The following is a 24,906-nucleotide window of genomic DNA, read 5'->3' on the forward strand; positions in this document are numbered from 1 at the left end:
GAAAGATGACCTAGTTGATGGAGAGTGTGCTGAATCTGAAGCAGTTGAAATGTACATGGGTGTGCGTAAAACAAAGATTATCATTGGAGTTTGTTATAGACCTCCCATTAATAATGAGGTGGTGAAGACTTCACCCGGAGGAGAGAGCACATCTAACTGTGAGTACTGCACCAAGCACACATACACAACTTAGATAGGCACACTTAACCCCCGATCGGCCCCCCCCCCCCAGTTAACCCCTACACCCCCTGTCACAACACACACTGTATACAGTATATAGCATTTTCCCATATACCCGTATAAGTGTGATTTGTTACTGGGTGTAGCGCTTTCGGCCGTTCCTTTTACACTTAAAATATCCGCCATCCCCCCCCATAAAGATTTAACCCCCTGATTCCCCCTGATCACCCCCAGTTAACCCCTTCCCCCCTGTCACATTGAGCACTAATAAACAAGTAATATACTGTTTTACTGTATTTTCTATTAGTGTGATTGTGACTTGAGTTAGCGCTAGTGAGTTAGTTTCTGTCCCAAGGAGGTTTAGGGTTCCCGCCACCCCCCAATAAAGATTTAACCCCCTGATCCCCCTCCTGATCACCGCTACACCCCCTGTCACAACACACACTGTATACAGTATATAGCCTTTTCTATATACCCGTATAAGTGTGACTTGTGACCAGGTTTAGCGCTTGCCGCCGTTCCTTTTATACTTGGGATACCCGCCAGCCCCACATTAAAGATTTAACCCCCCTGATTCCCCCCTGATCACATCCAGTTAACCCCTTCCCCCCTGTCACATTGCACACTAATACACATGTAATATACTGTTTTACTGTATTTTGTATTAGTGCGATTGTGACTTGAGTTAGCGCTAGCGAGTTCGTTTCTGTCCCAAGGAGGTTTAGGGTCCCCACCAACCCCCCAATAAAGATTTAACCCCCTGATCACCCCCAGTTAACCCCTTCATTGCCCTGTCACAGTGTCACTTTTATAGTGTACAGTTTTTTTCTGATCACTATTAGTGACATAGGTGACATTAGCTAGTGTTAGCGTCAGTCTAAAATAGCGCAGATCCCCGGCCCATAGTTAGAAATAACCCCTTGATTACCACACACACACTTCCATTACTATTATAGTGTTAGAACAGATCAATATCTGATCTGATCAGAACTATAGTAGCGTCCCCATAATTTAGGGTTCCCAAAACGCGGTGTTTGCACGATCAGCACTGATTCCTGCCAGCACTTGCGTTTAACCCCTCCGCCCAGCCCTCCACACCCAGGCAAGTGTAGTAATTAATAGATGGTTTAGTGGTGAATTAGCGCAAGAAGAGGTCTCAAAAAAGTCTGGTCCTGGGGACCCGGGGGAGGGGGGGGAAGGGAGAAGGGAAACACCAGGGGTAGGGGGACCCCCAAACAGTTCAGGGGGTAGCTGTCCACTGTAGCGGCTGCCGGGGGAAGATACAGAAGAGATCTCTGGGTGGAGACGAGGGAAGACAGCGCAGCGCCTTCTAAGTGCAGCAAGACATTTATTGAAGTATGTGCAGCAGTATTACACTCACATTTAGTCGGTGAATAAGATGCAGTTAGTCAAGTAATGTTGATCATCAGAAGCATCACTGGAGCGGGTCCTGGTGGTGAAGGCAGTGGATCCCGGTGAGAGCGGCAGGGGGGGTTCCTCTGTGTGTACAGGGACGGCCTCAGTGGTGTCCGTGGGCTCCCCGTCAACTGGTGGAACGCTGGCACTCGTGGGTCCTGGGATCCTGACGTCAATCCTGTCGGTGATGCGGGATGCTACGGCGACGCGTTATCGGAGCATGCGCTCCTTCTTCAGGCCGTGAATGCACCATGAAAAAGTGAAAGTCTGCAATAGGTGGAATATCGTTGTTTGGCCACTAGGTGGGGTGTGTGGGTACACAAACTGATGTGGTTAAATGCATGGGGAGGGGAATAATAAACCATGTGGGAAACTATAGTGTAATATGACCGTAGTTGAAAACTGAAAACGGGGGGGTTTGTTTTGGGGGTTTTTTTTCCCTTGTCATCTCCATCCCTCCCAGGGAAAAAAAAAACCCCAAAACAACCCCCCCTTTTCAGTTTTCAACTATGGTCATATTACACTATAGTTTCCCACATGGTTTATTATTCCCCTCCCCATGCATTTAACCACATCAGTTTGTGTACCCACACACCCCACCTAGTGGCCAAACACCGATATTCCACCTATTGCAGACTTTCACGCCATGCCTTTTGCCTCCCCTGAGCCACCGTCCTTATCACTGCATAAATGCCCTGTCCAAACATGGTGCCTCCACGGCCTGAAGAAGGAGCGCATGCTCCGATAACGCGTCGCCGTAGCATCCCGCATCACTGCCAGGAGTGACATCAGGATCCCAGGACCCACGAGTGCCAGCGTTCCACCAGTTGACGGGGAGCCCACAGACACCACCGAGGCCGTCCCTGTACACACGGAGGAACCCCCCCCCCCTGCCGCTCTCACCGGGATTCACTGCCTCCACCACCAGGACCCGCTCCAGTGATGCTCCTGATGATCAACATTACTTGACTAACTGCATCTTATTCACTGACTAAATGTGAGTGTAATACTGCTGCACATACTTCAATAAATGTCTTGGTGCACTTAGAAGGCATTGCACTTCCCTCTAGTAATTAATAGATTACTGTCACTTACAAAAAAACACAACACACAAAACCGCTGTGTTAGCAGAGTCAGGCCTGATCCCTGCGAGCATTTGCAGTTTTTTTTTGTCAAGGAAATAGTCCTTGACAACCAGGTGCTTTTATTACCTGTGAGTCACACTACTGTACCCATAAATTTAGTTACCAAAAGGCCCAAACGTTGATACAGTAGAGCAGAGGCTTACAGTATACTGACCATGTCAGATGAGAGCGATGGGGAAGCCTCACTGGCAGAATCAGGGTCAGTATACGAACCTGATGACAGCAGCGGCTCCCTGACAGATAGCTCCGACGACAGATGGGTCCCTGTTAGACCCAGGCGTACACAACCCCATTCTGGAGTTGTTGAGATGCAGGGTGCTCGTATGGAGCAGAGTGTCGGTACTAGTGCCGCTCATCTGGTGGCTTGGCAAGCGCCAGCGGCCTAGTACACCCTGGACTTAGTACAACCAGCACTGCAGTAACACTTGGTGACGTAGCGAGTCCCATAAGTGCAGATGAAGCTGGTGCAGTGGCTAGCACGAGTAGTGGCCCACAGCCACCGCGTATTTGAAAACAGGCCCGTAGAGCCCATAGTGCCCTCCCTGATGCGCTGGCATATCCCATTTGGCAACCCACTGATTCTACAGTGCTAGTACTTCCCCCATTCACTGTCCAACCTGAAATCCACGTGGAGACAGCTGGTTTTACGCCCCTGAATTATTTATAATTATTTATAATTTATAATAGACCACTTCAATCAGCGGTTTGCAGCCTTGTTTACCCCCGAACAAGTTGTCTGCGTTGACGAGTCCCTGATTAAGTTTACTGGCCGCCTTGCTATAAAACAGTACCGCCCCAGCAAGAGTGCCAGATACAGGGTCAAGCTGTACAAGCTCTGGGACAGGGCCACAGGCTATACAGTTAGTTTCCGGGTCTATGAGGGAAAAGATAGCACTGTGGAGCCCCCCAACTACCCAGACTACATAGGGAGCAGCGGAAAGATAATTTGGGACTTGGTGTCACCCTTATCCAGAAAGGGGTACCATTTGTACGTGGACAACTTTTACACAAGCGTGCCACTATTTCGTCACCTTCTTGAATTACAAATTAGCGCATGTTGCAGTGTGCGACCTAATCGCCGGGGCTTCCCCCAACGGCTTGTAAATTCACGTCTTAGTTGGGGGGAGAGAGCCTGCTTGAAAACTGACAAATTGCTTGCAGTGAAGTGGAGGGATACACGGGATGTTTTCGTTTTGTGTTCCCTTCACGCAGACACGACGATCAAAATTTCTACGGCAACTGGCGTTATGGAGAAACCCCTCTGTGTCCACGAATACAACCTTAATATGGGAGGGGTGGACCTTAACGACCAGCTTTTGGCGCCATATTTAGTTGGCCCTAAAGCCAGACGCTGGTACAAAAAAGTGTCTGTTTATTTATTCCAATTGGCTATGCTGAACGCCTTTGTCCTATACAGGGCGTCAGGACTAACCGGATCCTTCCAAGAATTCCAGGAAGCAATCATCGAAGCCTACCTGTACCCAGGAGGTCTTCCCGTCCAACTTCCCCTTCCAGATGCAGTGAGCCGGCTGCATGAGAGACATTTTCCACATGTCCTCCCGCGTACCCCTACCCAAAGACACCCCCAAAGAAGATGTTGTGTCTGTAGCAGGCGCGGATGTAGGTGTGACACCCGCTATTATTGTCCCAGGTGTCCTGACCAACCTGGTCTCTGCATCGGGGAATGTTTGGAGCGCTACCACACACTAGTAGAGTATTAGTGTAGAGTACAGCACGACATAGTGTAGGGCACACAAACACAGGGTCTCGAAAGATGTTCGATGGCTAACGACATTTTGAGAGACCCAAGCTGGAAAATCGCAGTTCACAGAAAAAACAGTTTTACAAAAAAAAATCCAAAAACAGTTGTCGTGTCAGTCATTTTTATGTTCTACTCTTCCTACTGTACTTTTACTGTACTTTGTTTTTAATTCTTTTTGTTAACCTGTTTCTCTTGCAGGTACCCGTCGGCTGCCACATTGATTTTATATATTCTGACACAAACAGCGTTTGCGCACAGCATATATGGATACCTCTGATGGCAGCAGCTGTGGTAGGCTGATTTCACCACTGCAGTTAAAATACCTTTAGGTATACGTGGAATATTGTCATGAATACCCACCATTAAATCAGTGGGTTTGGCTGTTTGGGCGGTTAATGGTGAGTAATACTACACAATATTCCTGTGGTGATTTCTGTTAGGTTCTTTTTTTTTTGTTCAGCCCACAGGCTGCATGAAAAAAAAAAAAAACCTACACTATATGCCAAACAAGGACAAGCAATGTACTGGTACGTTGCTGGACTTTGAGTGGTTATACCAGGATGATGCCTGCAGATTTAGGCATCGTCTTGGTATCGTTTTTTACAGCCAGCGGTCAGCTTACATGTAAAAGCAATCCTAGCAGATAATTGGCCGCTAGACTGCTTTTATATGCAGTGGGAAGGGACTACCCCCCCCCCCCCCACTGCCGCCTTCCGTGGTTTTTCTCGGGCTCTCCTGTCCCACCAGTTAACCCGAGAGTGCAGCCGATGGTTCAATTATCTAACCATAGAGCTGATTCGAGATGAGAATGGCTCCAATCATCTCTATGGCATAAGATACTGGAAGCTACGAGCATTTCATGACTTCTGTTTCGCCAGAAATAAACAGCGCCATAGGGAAATTGGGAAAATATTTTATCACACCAATTTTGGTGTGGTCAGATGCGTTTTTAAAAAAAGAGTACCTGTCACTACAGTTTGCTATCATAGGGGATATTTAAATTCACTGTGATAACAATAAAAATGATTAAAAAAAATGAAAGGAAAGGTGTCAAAATAACATAAATAAGCAAAAAAAAAAAAAAAATCAAGCCACCCCCTGTCCCCCCATGCTTGCGCGCAAAGGCCACGCAAAGCGTTGGTCTAGTGTCATATGTAAACCGCAATTGCAGCATGCATGTGAGGTCTCGCCGCGAACGCCAGGTCGAGGGCAGTGATTCTTGCAGTAGACCTCCTCTGTAAGTCTAAAGTGGTAACCTGTAAAGATTTTTAAAGGCTTTTAAAAATGTACGTAGTTTGTTGCCGCTGCACAGGCGTGATCAATTTTTAAAGCATGTCATGTTTGGTATCTATGTACTCGGCATAAGATCATCTTTTAAATTTTACCAAACAATTTGGAATTATATAGTGTATTTGTGCATTAAATTTAAAAAAAATGTGTTTTTTTCACAGAAATTGTGTTTGGAAAATCTGTGCGCAAATACCGTGTGACAAATTTGCAACATCCACCATTTTGTTCTATAGGGCCTCTGCTTTAAAGAAATATATAATGTTTGGGGGTTCAAAGTAATTTTCTAGTAAAAAAAAAATATTTTTTCATGTAAACAAAAAGTCACAGAAAAGGCTTGGTTTTCAAGTGGTTAGAAGAGTGGGTGATGTGTGGCTACGATTGAGCATAAGCTATTTGCTTAGAGGCATATTGAGTCCATGGAGTATTTTATATTTTGCCCTGAGTTTCGGGAAGGTGACAATTTTTTTTTTTTTTTTTACACAAAGTTGTCACTAAAGGATATATTGCTCACGCATGCCATGGGTATATGTGAAATGTCACCCCAAAATACATTCTGCTGCTTCTCCTGAGTACAAGGATACCACATGTGTAAGACTTTTTGGGAGCCTAGCTGTGTACGGGACCCCGAAAATCAATCCCCACCTTCAGGTTTTCTAATGGTGTAAATTGTGCATTTTACCTCTGCACTACCTGTCACAGTTTCAGAGGCCCTGAAATTTCATGTTAGCACAAAACCCCCCCAAAGTACCCCATTTTGCAAAGTAGACACTCCAGGCTATAACTGAGAGGCATGGGGAGTCCATGAAATAGTTTATATTTTGCCACAAGTTTCGGGGGAATTATTTTTTTTTTTTTGTTTTTTTACACAAAGTTGTCACTAAATTATATATTGCTCACACATGCCATGGGTATATGTGGAATGACACCCCAAAATACATTCTGCTGCTTCTCCTGAGTACAGGGATACCCCATGTGTGAGACGTTTTGGCAGTCTAGCCACGTACAGGACCCTGAAAACCAATCCGCACCTTCCGGCTTTCTAAGGGCGTAAATTGTTGATTTCACTCCTTACTACCTATCACACTTTTAAAAGCCATGAAATGCCAAGATGGCACAACCCCCCCCCCCCCCAAATAACCCCAATTCTGCAAAGTAGACATTCCAAGCTATTTGCTGAGAGGCATGGTGAGTTTTTTGCAGCTCTCATTTTTTTGGAAAATGAAGAAAAATCAGGAAAATGCATTTTTTTCTCCTCTTTTTTAAATTTCCAAAACTTTGTGACAAAAAGTGAGATCTGCAAAACACTCAACATGTCTCTCTGCAAATAGCTTAGGGTGTCTACTTTTCGAAAAGGGGTCATTTTGTCAGGTTTGTGCTGTCTTGGCATTTCATGGCCTCCGAAACTGTGATAGGTAGTCAGGAGTGAAATCAACAATTTACGCCCGTGGAAAGCCTGAAAGTGGGGATTGATTTTCGGGGTCCTGTACTCAGGTTGAATGCAAAAAAGTCTCACACATGGGGTATCCCTGTACTCAGGAGAAGCGGCAGAATGTATTTTGGGGTGTCATTCCACATATACCCATGGCATATGTGAGCAATTTATCTTTAAGTGACAACTTTGGGTTAAAAAAAAAATGTAATTTTCCCGAAACTTGTGGCAAAATATAAAATATTCCAAGGACTCACCATGCCTCTCAGCAAATAGCTTGGGGTGTCTACTTTCCAAAATGGGGTCATTTGGGGGGGTTTTGTGCTATCTTGAAATTTCCGGGCCTCCGAAACTGTGATGGGTAGTGAGGAGTAAAATGAAAAATCTACGCCATTAGAAAACCTGAAGATGGTGATTGATTTTCGGGCTCCCGTACACAGCTAGGCTCCCAAAAAGTCTCACACATGTGGTATCCCCATACTCAGGAGAAGCAGCAAAATGTATTTTGGGGTGTCATTCCACATATACCCATGTCATGTGTGAGAAATGTATCTTTTAGTGACAACTTTGTTAAAAAACTAATTTTCCCAAAACTTGTGGCAAAATATTCCATGGACTCACCATGCCTCTCAGCAAACAGCTTGGGGTGTCTACTTTCCAAAATGGGGTCATTTGGGGGGTTTTGTGCTATCTTGACATTTCAGGGCCTCCTAAACCGTTATAGGTAGTGAGAAAATGCAATGAAAAATGTACGCCCTTTGAAATTCTGACGGTGGGGATTGGTTTTCGGGGGCCCGTACACAGCTAGGCTCCCAAAAAGTCTCACATATGTGGTATCCCTGTACTCAGGAGAAGCAGCAGACTATATTTTGAGGTGTAATTACACATATACCCATGGCATGTGCGAGCAATATATCATTTCAATGACAATTTTTTTATTTTTATTTTTTTGTCATTTTTCAAACACCTGTGACAAAAAAATGAAATATTCAATGAGCTCAACATGCCTCTCAGAACATTCCTTAGGATGTCTACTTTCTAAAAAGTGGTAATTTGGGGGGGGGGGGGTTTTGTACTGCCCTGCCATTTTAGCACTTCATGAAATGAGATAGGCAGTCAGAAATTAAAGCTGCGTAAATTCCAGTATTTACACCATAGTTTGTAGACGCTATAACTTTTGCGCAAACCAATAAAAATACGCTCATTGAGATTTATTTTGTCAAATACATGTAGCTAAATACATTTTGGCCAAAATATATGACATAAATTGAGTATATTAGATATTTTTTAAAAGACAAAGTTGAAAATTAAATTTTTTCTCAATTTTCGCTCTTTTTTTTATTAATATCGCAAAAAAAAAAAAAGCGCAGAGGTGATCAAATACCACCAAAAGAGAGCTCTGTTTGTGGGGAAAAAAAGGACTTAAATTTCGTTTGGGTATAGCATTGCATGACCACGCAATTGTCAGTTAAAGTCACGCAGTGCCCAGTTGAAAAAAGGGCTCTGGTCTTTGAGCAGCCAAATCCTCTGGGGCTTAAGTGGTTAGCAGTAAAAAGGTTAGGTCTGAGCATGTAGGCCCTTTACATATAAAATATTCAGGTGACTGGGGACAAAGAGAAGGCAAGTTTTTTAAATACTTTCTTCAGCTCTGTATCTACAAAGGAGCATGGGGGAGCTCATTACCATAAAGAGGATGGTATTAACACAGCCCCAAATGATCCACAATGGCTCAAAATTGATATGGTCCAGAAATATTTAGACAGAATAACAGTGGATAAAGTGCCTGGACCAGATGGCATCCACCCACGCATCCTAACAGAATTGAGCGCTGTAATCTCTAAGCCCATGTTTCTAATTTTTAGGGACTCGTTAAGGACTGGAATAGTACCACTGGATTGGTGTAGGGCCAATGTGGTGCCTATATTTAAAAAGGGATCAAAGTCTTTGCCAAGTAACTATAGACCTGTTAGTTTAACTTCTATAGTCGGGAAGATATTGTAGAGTTTAATGAAAGACCACATAGATGAGTTCTTGCTGGAAAAAAATATTCTAAGCAACAGACAGCATGGATTCATGAAAGACAGACGTTGTCAAACCTGATTTCTTTTTATGAGGAGGTAAGTAAAACATTGGACAGAGGGGTGGCTGTGGACGTAGTATACTTGGATTTTGCAAAAGCGTTTGACACAGTTCCCCACACACGGCTAATGTGTAAGGTAAAGTCTACTAACTTGGAAAGATAGGTTTGTGATTGGATAGAAAATTGGCTAAAAGATAGAATTCAGAGAGTAGTGGTTAATGGTTCTTACTCTGAATGGTCTAAAGTTATCAGTGTTGTACCCCAAGGTTCAGTGTTGGGACCCTTACTTTTTAATATCCTTATAAATGATATAGGGTCTGGGATTAAAAGTAGCATTTCGGTCTTTGCAGATGACACCAAGCTTTGCAGTGGAATAACTTCTTTACAAGATGTCTCCAATTTACAAGCTGACCTCAATGCACTTTTTCATTGGGCAACTATGTGGCAAATGAGGTTTAATGTTGATAAATGTAAAGTTATGCACTTGGCTGCTGATGACGTATGTGTTACGAAACGCGTACATTGTGTTGCGTCATTTCCGGTTTTGACACGAGATCGAGGCTTGGACCGCACAGCGTTCGGATCCATCTTTATATGCCTGTTCATATCTGCTCAAATGTGAGTACCTCTCTTTAATGTATGTGAAATAAATACCTTACAGTATCACTAGGGATGCACCGAAATGAAAATTTTGGACCGAAACCGAAAATGCAGGATGCCCTTGGCCGAAAACCGAAACCGAAAATGACTTTTTCCCCCAAATTTTTTTTTAAAATAGATAGAACAGGGGCATACACCAAAAACAGGCAGCGACGTACACCTGTCGCTGCCACCCTGTCACAGTATATGTACTGTGATGGGTTGGCAATAGGTTAATTTAATTACCAATGGTATTTGTATTATGCAGCATGAGGGGGTTAATGTATTGTCACTGCTGGTCACTCATCTATTAGTGACCGACCAGTGGCAGGTAATTAACCCCTATGTGCTGCATAAGTGCAACCAGTATCAGTGTTAATTAACACTGATACTGGTTGCACTAATGCAGCACAAAGGGGTTAATTACCTGCCACTGGTCGGTCACTAATAGATGAGTGACCTGCAGTGACAATACATTAACCCCCTCATGCTGCATAATACTAATATCATTGGTAAGCTGCCTCAGCTCCCCCCCATCTCCCCCCACTCCCACTGCCTCAGCGTCCTCCTCCTCGGGTGTCCTGCATTCAAAAGTCCCGCCTCTGGCCGGCGGCACCGCCTCTCAATGATGTCCCTACTACGATCTGTGCATTTGAATGGACATACCAGGTCGGGGGGCGGGGCGAGCGGCCGCTATAGAGAGAACTAATGTGATTCTTCCCTGTCAGCTCAGCACGTCTATGTGTGAATGAGAACAGAACTGAGCTGACACCGGGGGCGGGCGGAGCGGCCGCTATTAGCTGTAACTATGTGAGAGCTTCTCTTCCTTGTCAGCGGAGATACATGCCTGTCAGTGAAGAGAAGCTCTCACATAGTTACAGCTAATAGCGGCCGCTCCGCCCGCCCCCGGTGTCAGCTCAGTTCTGTTCTCATTCACACATAGACGTGCTGAGCTGACAGGGAAGAATCACATTAGTTCTCTCTATAGCGGCCGCTCGCCCCGCCCCCCGACCTGGTATGTCCATTCATAATGCACAGATTGTAGTAGGGACGTCACTGAGAGGCGGACGGCCGGCCAGAGGCGGGACTTTTAAAACCTGCCCTGCGCTGCGCCCTCCTCCTTCCCCACGGCGGCCATATTTTATTTTCGGCACTGTTAACCCATTATCGGCCGAAATGAGAGAGGCTCATTTTCGGCCGATAATTTCGGTGGCCGAAATTTCGGTGCATCCCTAAGTATCACACTATGTCCCTTGTTCATTACTTTTTGGCACATACTCTTGAGTGATACCGGTGGGTACTCCGGAATATACCGTTACTGGAAGCCTAAATAGGAGCCATAGGAAGTGATACCTTATACTAGGACCATCCAGATTTCCAATAGGACGTTCCCATCTGATGCAAGTAGATATCGCTGGGCTGCTGGATTTACTCTAATACACCCGCTATATACCCCTGTGTGGGGTGGGTGTTTCTGGTAAGTGGGCTCCCTTGCCAGAAAAAGATCACCCAGCACCTCATCACTTACCACGGAGTCACACCCCCCCCCTTTTTTGAATTATTCACCAGAGTGTTGTCACCTATATTGGATTGGGGATTACATACCTGCTTGTGGTCACTGCATGTGACATACAGACTGTTTATTCATATTGGACTTTCTCTGTGGTGTATACTGAATACTGTTTACTGTTGGCACCTTACATCACCCTGATACCATAATACAGTGTTGAATTGTTTTATATGACACTATTGCACTTTTCTTTGCGGTGTATACCGAATACCGTTTACTGTTGGCACTTTATATCACCCTGATACTATATTACAGAGTTGAACTGTTTGTATATGACACTATTGCACCTTTCTCACTAGCACTTTATATTTGCATGTATATTTGATACACTTGTTGAGTGCTGGTTGCTCATCGCTATTTATCACCATTTATATTTTTATGCACCAGTCACTTTATATTAGCACCTTATATATTGCACTTTGATTATTTATATTATCTATCGTGATTAATATTATTTATACAGGACTGTTGAATTTATCACTTTATATTTATGAGCAACTATTTATTTATACATTTTTTGATAGATCACTAGCACCATTTGATACATTTGGTTTAAACATAGGCAGCGCCACTATCCCTTTTATTCTCACATTCATGGTATAGTCTCCGGACTATTATTCAGGGAGGCTGCAGCCTATTCACATAATATTTCTATTTATTTATTTATTATTCATCATTCATTTACATACACTTTGGGATTACACACCTATCCTCCCTTCCAAATAGACCATTAGCGCGGTAGTTTCACATCTTTAATGTTGATAAATGTAAAGTTATGCACTTGGGGGGCTACGAATATGCATGCATCATACATAGTAGGTGGAGTAGAACTGGGGGAATCCATAGCGGAGAAGGATCGGGGTGTACTGGTAGATCCTAAGCTTAATAATAGCATGCAATGCCAAGCTGCTGTTTCCAAAGCAAGCAAAGTCCTTTCTTGTATTAACAGAGGCATGGACTCCAGAGAGAGAGATATAATTTTGCCCCTGTACAGATCATTCGTAAGACCTCATCTGGAATATGCAGTTCAGTTTTGGGCACCAGTTTTTAAAAAGGATATCTGGGAACTGGAGAAAGTGCAGAGAAGGGCAACCAAACTGATTAGAGGCATGGAGAGGAGCTCAGCTATGAGAAAAGATTAGAGGAACTGAATTTATTCTCTCTTGAGAAGAGGAGATTAAGAGGGATATGATCAACATGTATAAATACATAAGGGGTCCATATAGTGAACTTGATGTAGAGTTATTCACTTTAAGGTCAACACAGAGGACAAGTGGGCACTCCTTACGTCTAGAGGAAAACAGATTTCGTCTCCAAATTCGGAAAGGTTTCTTCACCGTAAGAGCTGTGAAAATGTGGAATAGACTCCCTCCAGAGGTGGTTCTGGCTAGCTCATTAGATTGCTTTAAAAAAAGGCCTGCATTCTTTCCTAGGTGTACATAACATAAATGGGTTACTAAAAATTTTTTTAGGTAAAGTTGATCCAGGGAATATCCAATTGCCTCTCGGGGGATCAGGAAGGAATGTTTCTCTTACGTCCTCCGACAGTCGCCGCCTCTTCATATTCGTCACAATGGGGGTATTAGACTTTGCTCCGAAGGAGTAGCTAGGCAACAGAATATGTTAACATTAAAGCTTTTAACACATCCCACCCTCAAGGGGTGGTCCCCTCAGTCAATACCCTCCTACTTCCTGCAACCATATCTCAGTTTCAATGTCTAGCTTGTCAGGAGTAGCTGGTTCTCTCTGTGCTGGGGCTTTGTGCCCCAGCCTCTTTCTTCTTTTTTGATTTTTGTTTGAGTTTTTTCTCTACCTTTACTTAGCTGTTCTTTTTGTCAGCATTTGTTAGTTCTTCTGACGAAGAGGATCATGCGGGCTGGGTCTCGGGCTGATCCCCCTGGTCGCAGGTCGTGGGTCAGTGGCTTCCCAGCCTGCCATCGAGCGTTCAGCCAGGTAACGCTCCTGGCACAGTGAACGACCCATCCCTGTTCGGTGCAGGGATGATTGGTGAGGTGGCTACCTCACTGGACGCTGTGCGGTTTCTTAACCCCCATTTTGTGCGTCTTGTATGCGACTCTCCCTGCCTCATGTGCAGCGGCTTGTTCGCCTGTGCGGGTCCCCCACACCATTGAGAGGTAAGTGTATCTATGTGGGGACCTGTCTGTCTGGGGGGGTGTCAGTCTGGGACTGTGTAACCTGCCTCTGTTCACACTGCTTGTCTCCCTATCACTCTGCTGCGGGCTGCAAGGGGGGGGGGGGAGCTGTGTGACACTGTCTGTGTCAGCCTTGTTCAGTGTGAGAAGCTGTGTGCTGTGGGGCATGTTTTGTGGCATGTTTGGGCACAATACAGCGATCGCTGCGGCGATCTGCCATGTTTTTTTATATGGATGGTTTTATGTGCATTACTGTACTGTAGGAGCGAAGGTTTCGGCGCCAAACGGCGCCATTTTGCCTGCACTCGCTTCGGCCGCATGTTCTACATGCATGGCGGCCATTTTCTTGTAGCCTCCCATAGGCTTTAATAGAGCGCCCTGGTCTCATCACTTCCTCTTCTCCTGGGTACACCGATCGAGGCAGCAGCAGCGGCGAGGGTCTCCTCAGGTTTTATCCTTCTGTTCTTGCTATATCCATTGCCTGTGTCAGTTTATTGTCCCTGTGGGGGTCTCATTGTGCTTGTGTGTGGTGCGGTGGGCTGCGCTCGCCGCGCTTGTTAAAGGGGCAGTTAACCCTTTATTCTCCGGCATATCATATTGGGGCAATGGATTCTCAGGAGGGCAAATTTCCTGCCACCTTGGTGGAAAGCCAGGGGACCGCTGTTTCCCCCCCAGGGGGGGATTTGGCCACTATTGTGGCCGGCCTTGCTGCTCAAGTGCAGATGCTGGTGGCTGCTCAATCTACTAAAAGACCCAGAGTTTCTATTTCCTCTGATTCTGAGGGTGAAGGTGATGGGGCTGTTATGGCGGGGGTCTCCTTATCGGGGTCCCGCTCCTCCCTGGATCTAGTGGGGTCCGAGGTGGAGGCTGAGGTTGAGGGGGTTGATAATTCTCCCCCTGGCTCGCCTGAAGAGCTTGCAATCATGGATGAATTGATTGCTTCCATAAAACAAACGCTGCGTTTGCAGGATGAAGTGTGTCCCCCCGCTGCCTTGGCGGCTTATGGGACGCAGAGAAAACGCAGGATGCCGCAGGTTTTTCCCTGCAATGATTTTCAGCGCGCTGTTAAGGAACAATCGCGCAATTTACGCAAACCTTTTGCTGTGCCAAGTAGGTTCAAGCTGCGTTATCCTTTTTCGCCTTCCACTGATGGACGGTGGTGTGTACCACCCCCGGTGGATCACGCAATTGCGGTTTTGAACAAATCCACTGCGATTCCTGCAGAGGATTCCCCGGTGTTCCGTGATGCCACGAATAGAAGAATGGAGTCTCTTGCCTGTCATACTTATTCTGTTACGGGTTCTATGCTTAAAGCTCTGTTTGCCTCTCTCATGGCGGCCCAGGCTGTCGCAAGTTGGACGCAGATGCTTAGGCGCGTCCTAGTGGCCGATTCGGCCTCGCCGGCGACCCTGGATATGGTGGATCAAATCCACCAGGGTGTCCTGTATCTGTGTGATGCGGACTTGGACTTAGTCCCGTTGGCTGCACGTGTACACAGCGTGGCGGTGTTGTCTCGCCCCCTGGTTTGGTTGAAGTGTTGGTCGGTGGACCAATCTTCACGTAAGACCTTAGCCAATCTGCCTTATGATGGGTCTCGCCTTTTTGGGGAGTCCTTGGATGTGTTGATTAAGGGGATCACCGGAGGTAAGAGCACTCTCTTGCCCCATTTCCCCAAGGCTAAGGGGGCTTCTGGGGAGAAGCATGCTAATTTTCGGCCCCCTCAGGGGTCCTTTCGTGCCTTTCGGTCGCACTACAAGGGCAAACCGTTCAAGGGACAAGGCTCTCAAAAGACGCCCTGGTCTGGTAAACAGAAGTCCGGTCAGTCCGGACCCGCTGCCCATAACAGTGCGGCCTGAAGGGGCGCCCTCACCCAGTTTTGGGGTGGGGGGACGCTTGCTCGGTTTTCTTCAACCCTGGTTGGCCCGCGTGCGGGACAGGTGGGTTCAGGAGATCGTTCGATCTGGTTACAAGATCGAGTTTCTCTCTCGGCCGGAGAGCAGATTTTTTCCCTCAAATCTTCAACTGTCTCCAGAGCGTTTACGGGACCTGCACCTGGCGGTGCAAGACCTGAGGGCTCAGGGAGTGGTGGTTCCGGTGCCTCATCGGGACAGATTTCGGGGGTTTTATTCCAATCTGTTCACCGTGCCCAGGAAGGAGGGCAAGGTTCGTCCAATTCTGGACTTGAAGGCTCTAAACCGCTCTGTGCGGGTTCGCAAGTTCCGCATGGAATCCCTGCGGTCGGTGGTGGCTGCCCTGGTTCCAGGGGAATTCATGGCCTCCATCGATTTGAAGGATGCGTATCTTCACATCCCCATTTTCGAGGGTCACCAGAGGTACCTTCGATTCGCCATTGCGGAGGATCACTACCAGTTCGTGGCGTTACCTTTTGGTCTCGCCTCGGCTCCGCGGGTTTTCACCAAGGTGCTTGCACCGGTTCTGGCATTATTGAGAGCCCAGGGCATCTCTGTCCTGGGGTATCTGGACGACATTCTGGTTCGGTCTGCGACCAGCCAGGGTCTGGAGAAGGACCTGTCTGTCACGATGCAAACTCTGCAGGGGTTTGGTTGGACGATAAATTTTCCAAAGTCGACACTGAGTCCGTCGGTTCGTCTTCCCCACCTGGGAATGATCCTGGACTCGGTTCAGGCGAAGGTCTTCCTGCCGGAAGACAAACTCAGAACTCTTCAGGAGGAAGTCAGGTCCCTCAGGGACTTTCCGCACTCGTCTCTGCGGACGTGCATGAGATGTCTGGGATTGATGGTCTCGGCCTTCGAGGCGATTCCCTTCGCCCAGTTTCACACGCGGGGTCTCCAAGCGGAGATCCTGTCCAGGTGGGACGGGCGACCTCAATCTCTGGATCTTCAAATCTCGTTGGGCCATCGCACCAGATGGGACCTTCTGTGGTGGCTCCAGTCCCCGATGGTGTCGGGGGGCAAGTCTTTTCGTCCTATCTCGTGGACGGTGATCACCACGGATGCCAGCCTGTCGGGCTGGGGTGGTGTTCTGGGCGTTCTGTCCGCCCAGGGAACTTGGTCGGAGGGGGAGTCCTCCCTTCCGATCAACATTCTGGAATTGCGTGCGATAAATCTCTGTCTTCATCGTTGGACGGACCGGCTGCAGGGCTGCCCGGTTCGGGTGCAGACGGACAATGCCACGGCGGTGGCCTACATCAACCACCAAGGGGGCACCAGGAGTGCCCGAGCAGCTCGAGAAGTGGCCGACATTCTGTCCTGGGCCGAGACTCATGTCCCGGCGATAACGGCGGTTCACATTCCGGGGGTGGAGAACTGTCAGGCGGACTATCTGAGTCGCCAGACCCTGGATCAGGGGGAATGGTCTCGCCACCCGGCTGTCTTCCAGATGTTGTGCGCGAAGTGGGGTCTTCCAGATGTGGACCTGTTCGCGTCTCGTCTCAACAACAAGGTGAGAAGGTTCGTGGCAAGGGCGCGCGACCCTCGGGCAGACGCGTCGGACGCGTTAGTGGCCCCGTGGCATCAGTACAAGCTGATGTACGCGTTTCCACCGATTCAGTTGCTGTCCAGGTTCCTTCGCAGGTTACACTCGGAACACAGCACGGTGATTCTTGTGGCGCCGGATTGGTCACGCCGGTCCTGGTACGCAGACCTCGTGAATCTGGCGGTCGACGCCCCATGGCGTCTGCCTCTTCGAGACGATCTCCTGTCTCAAGGGCCGATATACCATCCTGCTTTACAGTCGCTGGCTTTGACGGCCTGGCTGTTGAGACCGAGGTCCTGAAGGAGAGGGGTCTCTCCCCTGAGGTCGTTCATACCTTGATCAACGCGAGGAAGTCTTCCTCAGGGAAGGTTTACTACCGTACTTGGAAGGCCTATTTTGCCTGGTGTGAGTCCAGGGGGATTTCACCCCACACGTACTCGGTTTCGTGTTGTCCTTCCTTCAAACAGGTGTCGATCAGCGTTTGGCGCTGGCTACGATAAAGGGTCAGGTGTCTGCGCTGGCCGTTCTTTTTCAACGTCCCGTGGCTTCCAACTCCTTGGTTGGCACTTTTGTTCAGGGAGTGCGGCATCTGGTTCCTCCTAGGAGGGATCCTCTGCCCTCTTGGGACTTGAATCTCGTTCTATCTGTGTTACAACGTGCTCCTTTTGAACAGATCAGGGAGATCTCGTTGTCCAAAAAGGTCGCCTTTTTGGTTGTGATCACTTCGGCTTGCAGAGTGTCGGAGCTGGCGGCTTTGTCCTGCAAGTCTCCGTATCTGGTTATTCACTTGGATAAGGTGGTCTTGCGACCTAATCCTTCTGCGCGAAGCCTAAACATCCGATAGAGGTGAGACTACATTCTTGTTGATTGATGTTGTTCGGGCGATAAGGGTTTACCTTAAATCGACTGAGTCTTTTCGAAAGACGGATTCCTTGTTTGTTCTTCCAGAGGGTCCTTGGAAGGGCATGGCGGCGTCGGCCTCTACCATCACCAAATGGATCAGGCAGACCATTGAACAGGCCTATGCTTTGCAGGGGAAGGTTCCCCCTGTGCCTGTGAAGGCGCACTCTACTAGATCTCTGAGTACGTCTTGGGCCTGTCGTCATGGGGCTTCTGTAGCCCAGGTGTGTAAGGCGACGACCTGGTCGACCGTGCACACTTTCACAAAATTCTACAAGGTGGATGTTCAGGCATCGGCGGATGCTTCCTTTGGCCGCAAGGTTCTTAGTGCGGCAGTTCCCTAGGGTCCCTTGTTGGGACCTCTGGCTGTTGGGATAAGTTTTTATCCCCTGGTTCTTTGTTTTTTCCTGGGTTGTTGCTCCTGTTGAGCAAGTTTTTTTCCTGTTGCCCAGCTGGTTTCCTTCCTTTGGTGAGGTTCCTTTCCTTGATGCGGAGACTGCGTTGCCTTACGGAGCGGATGCGTTTCCCACCCCTCATGTTTGCACTGCTTTGGGACGTCCCCATTGTGACGAATATGAAGAGGCGGCGACTGTCGCAGGACGTAAGAGAAAACGTAATTTTTGTAAAATCTTACCTGTAAAATTCCTTTCTCTGAGTCCTCCGACAGTCGCCGCCCCCGCCCCTCTTTTGGGGTTTGGTTGTATACTCTACTGCTATTCCACTGAAACTGAGATATGGTTGCAGGAAGTAGGAGGGTATTGACTGAGGGGACCACCCCTTGAGGGTGGGATGTGTTAAAAGCTTTAATGTTAACATATTCTGTTGCCTAGCTACTCCTTCGGAGCAAAGTCTAATACCCCCATTGTGACGAATATGAAGAGGCGGCGACTGTCGGAGGACTCAGAGAAAGGAATTTTACAGGTAAGATTTTACAAAAATTCCGTTTTTTCCCCTGCTGTTACAAATTGGATCATGCTTTGCTGGGGCTTTTTTCGCCTTCCTCTGGATCAACTTCGGGTATAGAATTGTTTTACATGGGATTGTATGATTGAGTTTTTAATACTGTTTTTTTTTTTTTTTTTGGTTGAACCAGATGGACTTGTGTCTTTTTTCAACATAACTATGTCACCGCTGAAAATCTTTCTCAGAAATTTGCTGTCATGTCATACTAATGTGTTCTGTTGCATACCCTTAAATAATGAATTTAAAAAAAAAATTTTTGTTAATTGTTTCTGGCTTGATAAAGTATGTATTGCAGTCCAAGACATAACCTCTGTATCTTACTGATGTAGTGTTTTTAGCAGCCATATACAATATCTGTCTGGTTTTTAAGGCTTATGAACACATGGTTATGGCAAATGCTTAATAGTGCTTATCTTTCTTTTCACTGTCAGTTGACATTTTTTTGAAGTACAAATGTAGGTACAGTGACGAAGCTAGACATTCTTTCACCCAGTGAAAAGACTCAGACTCAGTTCGGGGTGCCCCCACATCACCCAACAGGGATCTTTTCTATCCACATACCCCCAGCTCCCTGCCTAGAGAGAGAAGTTTGTGTAATAAATAAGCCATAATATGGTAAATATATAATTTATATTTTAAACCCGAACACTTTAGTGCCACAGTGAACAGTGGGTGTAGCTAAATGTAAGAGTGGAACCTGAACAGAAGAGGCGCCGTGTTGGCATTCACTATATTTTTTTCCTGCAGAAGCTGAAATCCGGCTTCTCCTCCTCCTCCCTCCTGCTGGCATTCAGCTGCTGCAGGAAGAAAATAAAGCCAATCGGTTCTGGTGAATGCTGCCCCTCTTGTCCAGGATTTTTGTATTTTAATGGAATATCATTTGCTCTTTCTCTCCCTCTCAATTCTAACATTTCTCCCTATCACTTTAGAGTGCCTTCTTGATCTTCACCTTCCCATTCCCTTCCCCCCAGCTCCGGGCTCACATGGAGTGATGTGATGCAGTAGCGCTTACCTAGTGGGGCCCAGGGTGGGCAGGAGAGGCCACTGGGAAGGGTGTAAAGCCAACAACTCGGGAGGAGGAGCATGAGGATGGCACCCCATGTTGCTGATTGCCCAGCCAGGTTACTCTGCGCCCATCTCTTGGGCGGGGTCAGGGGGCAGTGATGTCACTCTCTAGCCGGCAGAGCTGGCATGCATGGAGAGGGTTGTCATGTGTCCCTGGGGATAGGCTCTCCGGTCATAAAGGGGTGATGAGAATCAGGGTGAAAAGCAGAAAAAGCTAATTGGACACACAGGACCCCACCCCTTCTCAGCTTCACCCATTCCTGGCTGCCCTGTCCACCTATGTAGGCTTATGCTGGATTCAGCTGTGGTTACAGGGAGGCTGCACAAACACCTTGGATGAGCATGGGGACGGTGGCGCCACTCTAAATGCACATGACCTGCCACCCCCCCTACTTTTGGCCCTGTGTAGGTATGTTAAATTGCCAGACCAATTCCCATCAAAATGTTTGAAATGAGATCCAAAGCAAAATCATTATTTTGGCTAGTCCGCCTTTTGAGATTTTTTTAAGGGATCAAATCAAAACAATTGCAATGTTTTTGTCGTCTGCAGAATTGTATCTAAAACTTTGTTTTATATTCTGTAGATATTCCAGTTCTTTCAGAAAGCATGGATGTTGTGATATCTGATATCCCATTTGGAAAAAAGTTTAAATGTTCTAAAGATATGAAAGAACTTCTGCCTGACATCCTCAGAGAAATGGAAAGGTATGTACAATTTCAAAACTGATCTACAGTGAGCTAAAGAAAAAATGGTCTTGCCATTGGCATTCATAAAGTTCACTATGTAATCATACATACATTAGGTATGAATAAATATAATTATTTTTCTTTCATATTATTAGGGCTGGTGCAAGGATTTTTGACACCCTAGATGAAACCTTATTTTGACCCCCCCTTGGCTCCGCCCCTACACTGTCGGGCTCAAGTTGACGATCATCGGCTTTGTCCACACCATTCAGCAGGGGATTCGTGAGCAGATCACCTGCTGAATCACAGCTGAATAGTAATGGATGGATGTCCGCTTTTTTACATCCATACCTGTTCAGTTTATGTCAATGTGTATGTTAGCACAGTGGACAGGGGCAAACCTGTAATGGCTCTGTGGGCAGCTGGATGCTTACATCAGGCTACCTCTGTTCAGAAAATTGGAAAGCATGCAGTCCTTTCCCCTTTTTGTTTCTGGACCTGAATGAATGAAAAGGAGGTAGGTAGGTGTAAACAGACACAAGTCTATGTACATCAGGCTGCTCATAGACCTGCATGGACCTCATGATCAGGCCTACCTGAAAAAGAGACAGGAAGACCCTGATTGGAAATGTTGTGTGAAAGAGCTCTCGGGGAGAGCTGTTGGGGGTGGTAAAAAAGCAGCACATTTTTACTGCCTTCCAAATACAAGTGTAAACAAGGTCTAAGCCGAAGCATCTCACTATGCTTACGGTATGATCATTATCATGATGATCATAGTACAGTAGGTGCTTTATGGCTGTACTTTATATGCTGATACTGTCGCTGTACTGTAAACACTGATTCTGTGGCTGTGTGTTATATTTCGATTCTGTGGCTGTGCATTATAATCTAAAAAAAGGTGTCTGTACTTTACATTCTGATTTTGTGGCTGTGCTTTATATACTGATTATGTGGCTATGCTTTATATACTGATTCTGTGGCTGTGCTTTATATACTGATTCTGTGGCTGTACTTTGTATATACTGATTCTGTGGTTGTACTGTATATACTGATTCTGTGGCTGTAGTTTATATGGCTGTGTATTCTGATACTGTGGCTGCACTGTATATGCTGATAAGTGTAGGCCACAGTATCAGAATATGCAGCCATATACAGTAAAGCCACAGTATCAGATTACAAAGTACAGCCACATAATCAGCATATACAGTGCAGCCACGGTATCCGAATACACAGCCATATACAGTACAGCCGCATAATCAGTATATACAATACAGCCACAGTATCAGAATATAACACACATACACAGTATCAGAATATAACACACAGCCACAGAATCAGTTTATAAAGTACAGCCACAGAATCAGTATATAAAGTATGGCCACAAAACCAATATATACAGCCATATACAGTAGGAACACTCTGTGGCTGTACAATATATGGCTATATATGTTGGTACTGAGGCTGTAATGTACCTTCCATGTCCTGCCGCCTGACTGTGCCTGCACCCACCGCCGGAGACCCACACATGCTCCCGCAACCTCCTCTTACTCCTGCCCAGACTGTTCAGAGTATCACTCTGCCAGGGAAAGGATGTGGCCAGGTCATAACTTCAGGATCAGGATGTCCAGCACCAGCTCTATCTTCCTGTGTGCCGAAATTAAAGAAAAAAGCCATCTCGGCTCTCACCTCCTGGACCCCTCTGTCAAGCCAATGGGGCCCAGGTAAATATATTTGGGACCTTAAGCCTACTAGTAGTGGTGGTTCTGCTCTGCGCTGCTCCATAAGCCAATGTAAAGTTGCTTGCCCCCCCTTCTGAGTTGATGGGGACCAGGCACCGCACTGAAGGGCCGGTTAAGTTGCCCTGGTCGTCCCCTGACTAATATGCACTCTAGGCCGGCACCTACCTTGCCTATAGGTAGCACTGGCCCTGCATATTATATGTTAGAAAATCTTTCTTCTAAATGTGTCTTTTTTTTCTGGCAACTAAGCCAAAGGAGAGAGAACTATTTTTCTCTATCGTTCATTGATAGACGCAGGTCCATATTCTTCTTGATCATTGGGTTATGCTGCCCCCTACTGGGGTAGAACACTAGGCAGGAAAAACCTTTACCAATCCTATGGGGCAGTCCCTGCAGGCATACACGCACTCACTCTGCTATAGGATTCAGTTTGTTTTCTAGGAGTAGGACCTAGTTCCCGGCTGGGACTTCGGTCTTAGCTTGTCTTTTTTATTTTAAAGGGAACCTTTGTTAAAAAAATTAAATTTTTTAGCTAGTTATATTTCTGGGAGAATCAACAGCGGGACTGGGTTTCGGACTGGATATCCTAGATCCTAAAGGTTACCCAGCCCGGCCAGCGAGCGTGTGCAGGTTATAGCCCAGCGATAGGCCTCGCCACGACAGAGCCCCAATGAACGGGAGCTGGCCCGTGAGTGAAACACCTCGCCGGGACGCACACGAGTCATAGCATACCCCTTGGCCGTCGGCACCCCCACCCCGAGTGGAGAGGTAGTCTGTTCGGAGTGGCGCCCACCTGATGTTGTTGGTATGGTGAGTAGTGTCCCCCACATAGCTCTGGCGGTCTTGGAGCGGATGTGGGCCCCTCCCTGGGAAGGTCGGACCCTCGGGTACCCCTCATTCCCCCTGGCCTTTTGTATGTACCAGGCACCCCCAAGGCCTCCCTCCCCATCAGAATAGAGGTCCCTACCTCAGTCAGCAATGGGGGTCCTCGGGGTGGACGCGCCAATGCCACTATACCGGATCTGCTGGGTGGGGGTTAATCCTGGTGGGGGTCCCTGCCAGGGACCCCCCGATGCCACTAATCGTTTGGACCTTTTTAGAGAGTCCTGGAGACCGCATGGCGCACCGAGGGGGCCCGCCATTTTACTGTAGAATCATTCAGCCTCACTTTGCAGAAGTTCCCATTGAAATGCATGGGCAGCCATGTTTTTGTGGTTTCCCCATAGGAATTCATTGAGCGGCCATTTTCTCGGAGTCCGCAAACGCTGCACAGCAAGGAGCAGCTAGGCATTCACTCTAGTGATGACCCAGGTACTTCCTCTTCCTGTGAAGATCGTTTTCTCTGCACAGCAGACCGATCCTGTTCTCCTCCATATCGAATGGTGGTATTTTTATTGGGGTCCCTGTAGGTCTCTATCTCTCACCCTGCTATCTGCAGTGCTAGAGGCTGGGACTTGTAATACCGTTAATGCAGTGGTGTGGGTCAGTTTTTCGCAGTTTTCTAAGTGACACTGTGCTATTCCAGTGTTCATATGGAGTCCCAGGAACACATTTCACCTACAGATCCCCTCCTTGCAGTTCTTGGGACCTCTGAGTCGCAACCCCTGTTTGCCTTAACGGCAGTTTTGGAAAACCTGGTGTCAAAAGTAGATTTGGTTTAAAAAAATAAAAATACCCTAGTAAAAAGGGCCCTATGCCCTCCCCTTCCTTTCCTGTATCCTCAAATTCTGAGGTAGATATGCCCGCCGCGGACGCATGTCATCCTGAGGGTTCTGCGTCATTGCACTCGGATGGTGAGGACGGCCTATCCTCGTCTGCAGCCACATGGGAAAGAGTGCTGGTGGAGGCACTTATAGTGTCAGTGCGGGAAACTCTAAAAACGGCGGATGATTCTGCAGCGTCAGGGATGCAGGTGTCATTTGGCACTCACAAATCCCAGAGGTTGGGCAAGATTTTCCCTTGTCTGGAACTTTTTGACAAAATTTTCTCTGACCAATGGGGGCGGCCACTAACAGATGTTAGTGGTGCCGAAGCGTTTTAAGAGGCGCTATCTATGCGTGGACGCTGTATCCGCAAAATTGACTGTTCCACCGAAGGTGGACCATCCGATCTCCAGACTAAACAAATCTTCTGTTGTCCCGGTGGAGGATTCCCCGGTCTTTACTGAACCTGTGGACAGACAGATTGAGTATCTGTCCCGCCACTTACATGTGATAGCGGGCTCAATAATTAAAATGATCTTCGTGATCATTCTGGTGTCCTAGACCATAACGGAATGGGCAAAGTTAGTAAAAAGTGACCTAGAAACAGAACAGTTCCCTCCAGGCCTGGCAGAGCTAACAGACCAAGTGGTCCAAGCCCTACTATTTATATGTGATTCGTCACTAGATGCGGCCCCTCTTGTATCTGTGGTGTAGGTAGCGATTAGACCC

At 47.0% G+C, this 24,906-nt stretch overlaps 1 protein-coding gene across 1 annotated transcript in view; it reads left to right on the forward strand.

Moving 5' to 3' along the window:
* THUMPD2 (THUMP domain 2 tRNA and snRNA guanosine methyltransferase) overlaps positions 1-24,906 on the forward strand; it is a gene marked incomplete at its 3' end in the record, with an annotated part of 821,919 nt that overhangs the window by 767,672 nt on the left and 29,341 nt on the right. Inside the window, exon 9 of the mRNA XM_082250943.1 lies at positions 20,633-20,753. Coding sequence (XP_082107069.1) covers positions 20,633-20,753 — 121 coding nt within the window. The remainder of the gene's footprint in view (positions 1-20,632; positions 20,754-24,906) is intronic.

This window comes from Pelophylax lessonae, assembly GCF_965119305.1.
Source record: "Pelophylax lessonae genome assembly, chromosome: 3".
In the NCBI taxonomy this organism is placed as follows: Eukaryota; Metazoa; Chordata; class Amphibia; order Anura; family Ranidae; genus Pelophylax; species Pelophylax lessonae.